At 37.7% G+C, this 10,189-nt stretch overlaps 1 protein-coding gene across 1 annotated transcript; it reads right to left on the bottom strand.

Annotated features, from left to right (window-relative positions):
* Positions 1–548: 548 nt before the first annotated feature.
* LOC128995604 (uncharacterized) lies at positions 549–3,806 on the bottom strand. The gene is made up of 2 exons (XM_054420621.1): positions 991–3,806; positions 549–756 (listed from the first exon to the last, which is right to left on the bottom strand). Exons 1-2 carry the CDS (start codon positions 3,804–3,806, stop codon positions 549–551), a joined length of 3,024 nt encoding a protein of 1,007 aa, XP_054276596.1.
* Between the last annotated feature and the right edge of the window lie 6,383 nt (positions 3,807–10,189).

Genomic DNA, 10,189 nt, shown 5'->3' with positions numbered 1-10,189 from the left:
GGGATTGCTGCTTGCTTTACAGCAATCCCAACATTACAGCAAACACATTCAAAATAGCCCCACTCCAGTTGGATCTCAGCCACCATGTGTTTCGCATCGTGTTTCGGCTGGATATTCTCCATCAAGCGCGACGAGCCGTCGCCATTTATCGTCAAGACAAGGGTGGTATTTCTTAGACCGGTGGAGCCAATCTACGAAGAACTTCGACCCTTGGATCTCAGGCCACCACCGTTACCACCAAGAAACACAGAATATGCCACCATAAAGGTATGTAGTGATAGTGGAGAGGGGAGCGCAACACATGTGCAGCATGTGCAACATGTGTTCAGTGTCCAACATGATCTCTCTGATGCTGGTCGTTAGTGATTTTGTTCAACATTATTTATATCGCAGAGTATGTGAATTTTTGAATTTGAGTGAACGAAGACAACGATTCAGACACAGATTCGGAATTTGGGGTCAATTGGGGCCCGGGAGGGTGGAACGGGTGGAACGAGGTGGATATTGGGGACTGGGAGGAGCTAAGTGATAGTGATAGTGATAGTGATTCAGGAGTTGAGATCTTGGTGAGTTTTTTGAATTTTAAACCCATATGGAAGTGTATCATAATTGCTACTATGTTTCCTTTTTGGCCCCGTAATTTTAAACTGTTTGACCTCACTGATTGTAACTATATTTCTATCCTTTGTTCGTCTGATTCTATTTTCCTCAATGTCCATTGTTTGTGCAGCATCACCAAGGACCATCTCTTTCAAACTGTCAAATCCAATCTTTTTAGAAGTTTTCATATTTAATGTAAGCCCTTTTACTTTACAAACGGGAATCAATTTTTGTTTGTTTGTTGACCACACGAGGTATGCATAGGTTTTTGGCCCTCCAGATACAAACTCTGTTATGTATGAACCTGGTCCATACTCGGCCAACTCATCAGTCATTTCCCCTAGATAATCTCCCGTGGGAACTCTATACAAACCACCCTTGTATACATACAATACAGAATCAGTATCATAATACAACACTTGACCACCCAAAGCATCTAGATGCTCATAGAGCTTTAATCTCGCTTGGGCAGTAGTGTAAGCTGCCACCACAACATTAACATTTTGCAATGGCTCACCAACCTCATCAATGTACTCCCAGCTGACAACAAGAACCTCATCATTGACAATCTGTACTCTATTTACATCTATTTCGGGGCTAGTTAACATTTTGAAAAGTGTTTTTGGGTCCCTGACAATTGTAGCTTTGGTCTGGTTTTCACGCTGACCAAATTTTCCCCAAAACGAGTTCAACATCAGTTTAGCCAATGACCTCAAGCCACCATTCTTTACAATTTTATCTTTTTCCAGCTGGACACCCTCTTTTTTAAAATAATCGTCAATGTACTTATTTTTGTCCTCATCGGTTTCACACCAGCCTGGGAACCCGGATGCTTCCTGTTTCATTTTTAAAAATTTATTTATAAAGTCAGTGAACAATCCCCCATTTTCATATGTGGCTACCTTATACTCCCAAAGTTCATACATGTCGAGTACAACATAACCCTTTTCTACGGCTTTACGAACTTCGTCCATGGTCCAGGTCCCAATTAGTGCTCTGTCACCACTTTCATGGTCGCAATCACTTTGAATCTGACCATCTCCACAAGTCGCACACAAAACAAACATTAACTTGTCATTCATTTTGGCCGGGAGTACAGGATGGTAAAGATCGCGTGGTGGGAGTACTTTACACTTTAATAAGCCTTCGACATGAAGACCTCTCTGTCTACACTCTTTGTCTCCTACATAGATCGTTGGATGGCCTACAGGGTACTTGCCGTATTTACATACCCAGGGATAGAGAGAGCATACATCCACGTATTCAATGGTTTCCCCTTCGGCGCATTTGTGATAGGTTTTAGCGTTCCCGGTTCTCCCCCCAAAAAATGCTTGCCTCGGGTTCAGAGGTAAATTGTTGAGGATCGGCAGCTTTTCTAGGTGTTTCAGGTTTTCCGTCTTTTTTAACTTTCTAAACTCACATTCCCACATTTGTACGACGTTATCGCCCAACTTTGCTATTTTCGATTTAGTCCGTTCATATCGCAAATGGAGTGAGTCAGAGGGATCCTCTTTCAAAGCAAGTTCACGGTCGTAGGGCAAGCATTTGGGACAGCCATGGAAGTAGCAGCCTTGAAATTCGTAAATATTTTGACCATCATACCCATCAACTTTCATTCCATTGATCTTAACTTCTTTTCCACGGCCAGCGTGTTCAATTCTAACTCCACGTTTCTCCTCTTCCCACGATAGCCACTGTAACGCAATTGCCGATTGGGCGTCTGTAAGCCTATAGCCGTTTTTAGGAACGATGCCGATAGTATTTTTCTTTAAAAAGTTCCGACGGAAGGCCAAATTGCATGCGCTGGCAATAGTTACAGCCTCGAGAAACGGGTCCACATTACACTCTTCCAGGAAAATTGAACGGAACTTTAAGCAAGCTTGGGCCAAGATATCAACGTCCGACATACAATACTCGAGGATTTCTTTCTTAAAGTCAAATGTAACTTGGTTTGCAACTTGATCATTATACCAGTTTTCAAAATCTTTATATGATTTTTCAAACATAGATTCTGGGCAGTAAAACTCCTTTGGCGGCATAGAGCCCACATAATTTTGATTCTTAAGAGTGTTAAAGAGGTGGGGGAAATATCCTTTCTTCTTTTCCGGGGGCAAGTCAAAGGCTTTGGGCAGTGCAGCAAGAGGCATAGGGAAATAACTAAGTGAATCAACAAACCTCACATTGTCAATCTCCATCAAAATGACCTTAGTTCCCCGCATTACAAGTTTCGGAGTAAACTTTGTATCCTCCAACACATATTTGAGCAAAAACTGGAAATCAAAACCCTGCCCATTGTGTGCAATAACACATACATCTTTAAAATTTCTACGGACTTGCATCACATAGTCCATGAACTGAGTGACTGGTTCAGAACTAAACACTCGTGTACGATTTTTACAAGCCATACAAAATTTAGCCTCAATACACTGATAACAAAACTGTTGTGACACACACAAGTTCACTTGATGCAATTTAGACTCAGGATCTGAGGGCAGAGACTCATCTTGACGGGTTTCCAAGTCAAAGAATATAAACAAAAACTCTTTAGATTTAGGCTTTCTTGTGTCAGGTTTCATATAGCATTTGTGGTTAGGTTCTTCAAATGAACTGCAAGGTTTGCAATATACTTCACCACATTTATGAGGCTTAGATCGATCTCTAATCCAAACCAATTTCCCACAGTCTAGACATTTCTTTACATTTTTACATCTATCAGCTTGATGCGCGATAAAACATCTCTGATTTTTATAAGTCATGTTACATTTAGAGCACAGAACACCACCACTCTCCACTACACAGGGAGGTGAGATAGTTTGACACTGTGGGCAAATGTTTGAGCAACGATGCTCTCTTTTATGATCGTAGGGTACATGACAGGCTTCACAGAAATAATTACAAACAAAAGCAGCAGTCAAACAATTAATCACATTGTAGTGTCCATTGTGAAACAACAAGTTAATTTGGAACTTAGGGTTCTCTACATTTCCCTCAAAGTAGACATCACGTCCTTTCCTGTCATAGTTGTACACGACAATTTTGTAGTCCCTCAAAAACCCCTGAAATTTTTCAAGTTCCGGGATCCCAGCTCCACCCTCTGGCATTTCAACCCTAGCTCGACGCACAAGTTCCTGAGCCCTGATTGTTTGCCTATTTGCCCTATCCTTTCTAACTGCATTATAGTCAGGATCTTTACTTACATTGGCCATAGCCACTACAATTGCACGGGGAAGACACAATTTATCTTTATTATTTATAACAACAATTCCCCGTCTTGCCTTGCATTCCTCATCAAACGTATTGTAAAACCCTGGTCTTACCCTTCCAGAGCCTACAGGAAGGTTAATTCTAGTGCATTCCACTTTAAAAGTGTCGGTTGATTTTATGGATTCAGAGTTTGATTGCACAATACCACCAAAGATTTGCCACAAAACGTTTTCATCAATTTCAGTAGCAGGCCGAAAATTTACATAGCCGGGTGCTTTTGATTTCAAGTTGAGACTCTCCAAAGTAAATCCAAGTTGATCATTTTCAAAAGCTTGTTCTTTCATACTATTTACAATTTGTGCAAACCCTTGTCTCAACCAATCAATCTCATTAGTATCCGGAGGCGGATTAGTGAATTTAAATACTGTTTTACTTCCATACAATCTAAATTTATTTACATAAGTTTGATCGGTACTTATTAAAGTAACAGGCTCGACTACTTTAACGGGTTCAACTATTTCATCAGATACGTTATCAGCCATACTAACATCCATCGTCGTCAAACGCCTAGAGCAAAGTAAAAGGGACGCGGAGACACAAGATCTAGTGGGGCCACAGTCTGCGCGCGCACACGGCTAAATATAGCTCACCGATGCGCACTACAACACCGAGACACAAGATGTGGTGGGGACACAGCTGCGCGCACACAAAGCTGAATATAGCACACCGCTTGCACAATACGTTACACAAAAGAAACAAAGTTCACTTACCACTGATGTGTCATAAATAATCAGACTAACATTAACACTAGAAATAACTTGCAAACATAACCTCAAAACATCAAACACAAGAGCACACGTCCAACACATTCAATTGCCAAAAGCAAAGTGAAAGAAAATAAGTACTGAAAGTTTAAATAGAAATATTGACCAATCACACAACATATCACCTATTTATGACCATTCAGGTACAAGCTTATTACAACCAATCAGCAGCCAGGACACACGTCGTTAACACTTTCTTGTTTTGTTACAGAGCCGTGATGAAGAAGAAGAAGAAGAAGATTTATAGTATTTGTAAATATTTTTAAAAGTATATAAATATAAATCGTAGATGTAGTAGCATTAAAACATATTTTAAATCAAACAATGTTTGTAATTATCCAGAGCACATAACTCAGTGGAGGTTATTTCATTTAACAAGAGTTGATCATTACAGAGGTTTTTAAGTTGGCGGGAACCTACGCAATACGTGAGGTTATGCAACTTGGCACGAAAATAAGTTTAGACAACATAGGAGACCAGGGGAATGGCTGCCTAGGGGGAGGGGTGCTCTGTAATTAGCTTGGGCGTAGGAGGAGGGGTACTCTCTAATTAGCTGGGGCGTGGCCTAGGAGGAGGGGTGCTCTCTGATTGGCTAGGGGGCGTGGCTTAGAGGGAGGGGTGGGGATGAAATGCTGCTCTCTGATTGGTGGCCTCAAGAGCTGGGTAGCCTACTCACAACACTTTTTGAAATCGTTAAATGAATTTACAAATCAACATTTGTGCACTATTTGTTGTGGTTTTTAATATCAGCGTTTACACACAACTAAATAACAGTAGGCCTATATTTTTCAATGTGTCAAGAATACGTGAAAGGTACGATTATTTTCACAAGAGTTTATCTAGTATTTTTAGGGAAGGTCATCTGCCTTCTTCACTTATGATGCTAATCACCTTATGATTATTTTATAATGCGTGCTCAAGAGAGAAGATCATATGTAAGTTCGATCATCCCTACATCCTTACATTAAGGCTAAAAAGTCACAATCATGCAATTGCAGATGAGTTTGTTGCTTTATGTTTTTGGATTATATGTCAAGTGTCAGCGGTTATAGCGAATTACAAATTGCTTTTAGTGAATTTCCCATACAAGGAATAAGTTATTTATGCTTTTTCGTAGTGAAATGTATGCATAATATCAATGATTAATCATTCTTTTTTACTCGGTATTTCAAAAAAAGCCACTTTTATTTATGTGTCTAAATTCCGCTTGGTGAAAATATTGTAGACAATGTTGACCCACCTGTTTAGGGCCAAAAAGAGAACCAAAAATAAAACATTTTGCTACACCCATTTGACAATAATTGTGATATTTTGAACGGGATAACCTCTGGGTTTGGTACATTCTGTATAAAAAACATTTAAAATATTTTGAAGTTGTAGTTGAGTTTGTTTAGTGGGAAAATTTTTATTTCATGACTGTGGAACAAACGGTTTGTCTGAAATCAATAGTGGGCACCTGACGTGATTCACCCTGTGTAGTAGGCCTACTTCATCCATATCCTTCTAGGAACATCGGAGCAGTTCGCGCTTTCTCATCGAGACTACTTTCACTTCCTACCCCATTCGGAACCATCGACTGATTGGCACCCCTAATGTGCCGGGGAGGGCCATAAATCAGGGAATTAGCTTTAACAATGCCCGGGTGATATTATAACAAAACTTCTGTCTACCTTCGACTGGTACGTTCTGAGTTGCATATTCGTATTCACGTTAGAGGCTTTTCTTGCCGCAATTTTAGTTATATCGATCTGCAGGGTGAAGTTATTTCCAAGATGGCTACTTTTTTATTGCATCAATGTTTTTTAAAACACCAAAGAGCGGGTTTTCTGAATGAACCTAGATAATACAAAAATGCTATTGTTGTATGGCAATAGGCCCTTTTGTTGTATTGCCCTTTTAAAACATTTTTAGTCTGATTAAACCAAAATACAAATTTTAACTTAATTGCGACGCTGCACTATAGCCAGTTTTTTGAAATCGACATGTTTACTTTAGGCAACTCACCTTTCAAGGTGTAGGATTATTGGGTTTTTTATTTGACTTTTGCAAATATTCCTTAATGCGTTTTGTTATAAATTTATTTTTCCGAAATACAATTTTTATGTAATGAAACATAAACACATTCAATACATTTCAAGAAAAAAATACATGATTTAGTCGTCTAAAAAACATTTAAATAAATACCAAACACAACGCACGCAAAACCATTTAAAATTTAAAATAGGCCAACTATTAACCGGTCACGGCACGGAGGCAGACTCAATCATTAGTGGAAGTTTGCAGATAAAGCGAAGTCTAAAACACAAAATATAGCGAAACCGAAACAATTTCAGCAGCATCCGTGAACATCCATGAAGATCACGATGACATCGTAAAATCTCCCGTGACCTTAGCTACATTTGTGAAACCCTCCACAATCATTATTTTTACTTGACGCGAAGACGTTAAAAAGAGAGCCGAAAGAAACACCGTTGTGGACGCATTATTGTAGGTTATTACAGCTGATTGTTCAAAATGTACAACTTTTTCAGTTATATTAATCAAACGAACGAATATTTATTTATTTAACATTTAATCTTAATTTTTACATACCTACCAACTATTCTATATATATTTAACAAACCCATCTTCAAATAATATCACCTCTTAGTCTATCTCTTCTTTACAACAGGTTTCAATGAATGGTTATGTTGTGTTGATTTCGTTACCGACAGGAAACGGCATTTATCAGTTTTGATTCTTTACTAACGGACGTAGAACGCTCTGTTGTATGCATTCGAGTTTTTAAGCCCCTTAGGTTAGTTACCTCATTAACCCACGCTAAAAAGAACTCTATTATCATGTTGATGAGAAACCTAAGCACTATATAAGATTGGTTGTAGCTCACTTACACTATCAAAGCGAAGTTGACCAACTTCGGTCAAATTCTCATACTACGCAATAGTCCGTATTATGAGAGTATGTCCAAACATATCAGGTATGCTGAGTTTAGTTTTCCTGCTATAACCTGTTAAAAAGTTAATAAGGGTTTTTCAAAATGACTGCCATTTTGATTAGGGGTGTGATATTGACCTCTAGTTTGCGCCATTCGATTTGTCTTGATACGCCCTTTAAAATTAGGGTTCACATGATAGGTGTTTACTTTTGAAAATTCGGGGCTGCATTGTAAAAACTGGGGCAAAGTTATAACTTAGATGAAAAAGTGCCATTTTTTATGTTTTATGTGTAAATATATGCCGAGTTTGGTTTTTCTACTGCAACGCGTTAAAAGATTAACTGGGGGGTTCCAGACTTTTGCCTAATCCTGTATTCGGCTATAGTTCTGTACGGTACTGCAGAGGCCGTGTTTTGTTTACAATTGGTTTCTTGTTATTTCAGTTATCATCATTTAACTCATCATTCAACGTCATCATTTAACCAAATAATACGATCTAATCATAAACAATAACTCGTCTCCTATTTATATAACTAAACAGGAAAGCACAAATCAAGATATAATAGAAACACAATTTTGTTGACACTATAGCGCCCAGTGTCACCGTACATGAACTAGACACGAACACGAGCTTTAAGATTTACAATGGGATAAGAAGTCTACTTGTTTTACTCCAAATGAAGAAATTTGGAAAGTATCAAATTCACTCAACTGGGGAGCGACCATATATATAACATAACATAACATATAACGTATACAACACAATGTGTACCCTACATCGATTCTTTATCAGCACGTATGTTTAATACCCCCGCCGCAGCAAACCTGCACACTAAGCGAATTTCAACTTGTCTGATTACATTTTTACTAAAATATTTCTATAAATAAGACATATTTATTCCAAATTTAAATATCATTAGATTTAATGAGTGCTTAGGTTTGCTGCTACGGGGAAGGTAAAAAGTGTGTTTGGACCATATATGTCAATAGTATAGGATGAAATAGTTAATTAGCCAAATTTTATCAATATATACCCATAGACAAGTAAACTACAACAGTTTTCATTTTCTCCATAAGAATAACATGAGAATTTTAAATTATACCATTTTTAAATTTTCTCCGTAACCGTCAGGCATACAACAGCGTTTCAATGTATACTAAATTATTAATTTTTTACGCTCAAACGGTTTAAAAAGAAATTGCAAAATATTTTGTTTTTAGGGTCAAAAAATGGAAAACCCCATTTTTACCCCATAAAGCCCCCAATAAATCCCGTTCCCATGGTCAGATTATGCTGGATCGCGAACTCGTACGAATAAACGTAGGTTTACACAATTGTACAAAATTTCATCAAAATCGGATCATTTTTGCTCGAGTTATCGCGCTAACGGACACACACATATACAGGGTGTTCTTTTTTTAAACTTGCATCTTTATTTATGTAAAAACCGCAATAGATAGAAATATTCAGTTTGCGGGAATCATATATTGACGTAGGGGGCACAATGTTTTTGAATTCAATGTTACTTTCACATTCCCCCCCTTTCCCCCCTGCCTTCAACTTTTTTTTAAATAGCCCTTGTGACATATCAAATAAAAAAGCATGCAAAAAGAAAATGTTTGATGAAAAAAAATTGAAAATCGGTTCATAAACTTGTGAGATATCCCCCCCTCCCCACCGGGAACTTATTTTTTTTAATAGCAAGGTACCCCTTGTGACATATCAAATGAAAGAGCATGAAAAAAGAAAATGTTTGGCGAAAAAACATTGAAAATCGGCTCATGAATTTGTGAGATAATCCCCCCCCCCTTTTCCCCTACCCATAACTTTTTTTTAATAGCAAGGTAACCCCCCTTGTGACATCTTACTAATATTATAAATGTGAAAGTTTGTGTGTTTGTTTGTTTATTTGTTTGTTTGTTTGTTTGAAGTTCAATCACGCATTAACTACTGGATGGATTGGGCTGAAATTTGGCATGATGATAGATCACATTCCCGATTAACATATAGGCATATTCTTATCTCAAAAATCCTTTCGGGCTCCGCCCCAGTGGCTCTGAAGTTCCCCATGTTAACCTTATGAGTATTCATATTTAAAGGGAATTAATGAATTTAGTCAGCTGTTTCAACTGAAAAAGTTGGTTCTATGATTTGTAAAAGCATTAAAAGTTATAAGATTTACCAACAGGGTGCAGCACTATTATTTTTTTTATCATTTATGAAAACAGCTAATTTGAACTAAGCAGCAGCAAAAAACTGTGGTAAGCAATGAGAACTGTCGATTGTTTACAGTTATGTTTATTTTTTGATTTCATGAATAATTTGTGATATTTAGCAAATTTTTTAAATTTGTTTTTCTCTATTGTTTAGGTGAAGTGGTAGAACATTATGACTATTGTAGATGTCATACTATAGTATACTGTAAATTTAAAGAAGCAAATTTTATCAAACTGTGTCTTCCCCCATTGCAAACGCAAAGCTTGAGTATAACTGGAATAATCATTTTATACTTAGGTTTATGCCAACCCCGTACGAAGGACGGGTATGACTGCTAGTATCAAATAAAAAATAAATTTCACCAAAAATTTTCTTTTTTCATGCTCTTTCATTTGATATGTCACAAGG

This window comes from Macrosteles quadrilineatus, unplaced genomic scaffold (assembly GCF_028750875.1).
Source record: "Macrosteles quadrilineatus isolate MER2022 unplaced genomic scaffold, UCM_ALF_1.0 Scaffold_5__1_contigs__length_97177068, whole genome shotgun sequence".
NCBI lineage: Eukaryota > Metazoa > Arthropoda > Insecta > Hemiptera > Cicadellidae > Macrosteles > Macrosteles quadrilineatus.
The sequence above is the reverse complement of the archived record's forward strand: the minus strand, read 5'-3'. Positions and strand labels throughout refer to the sequence as shown.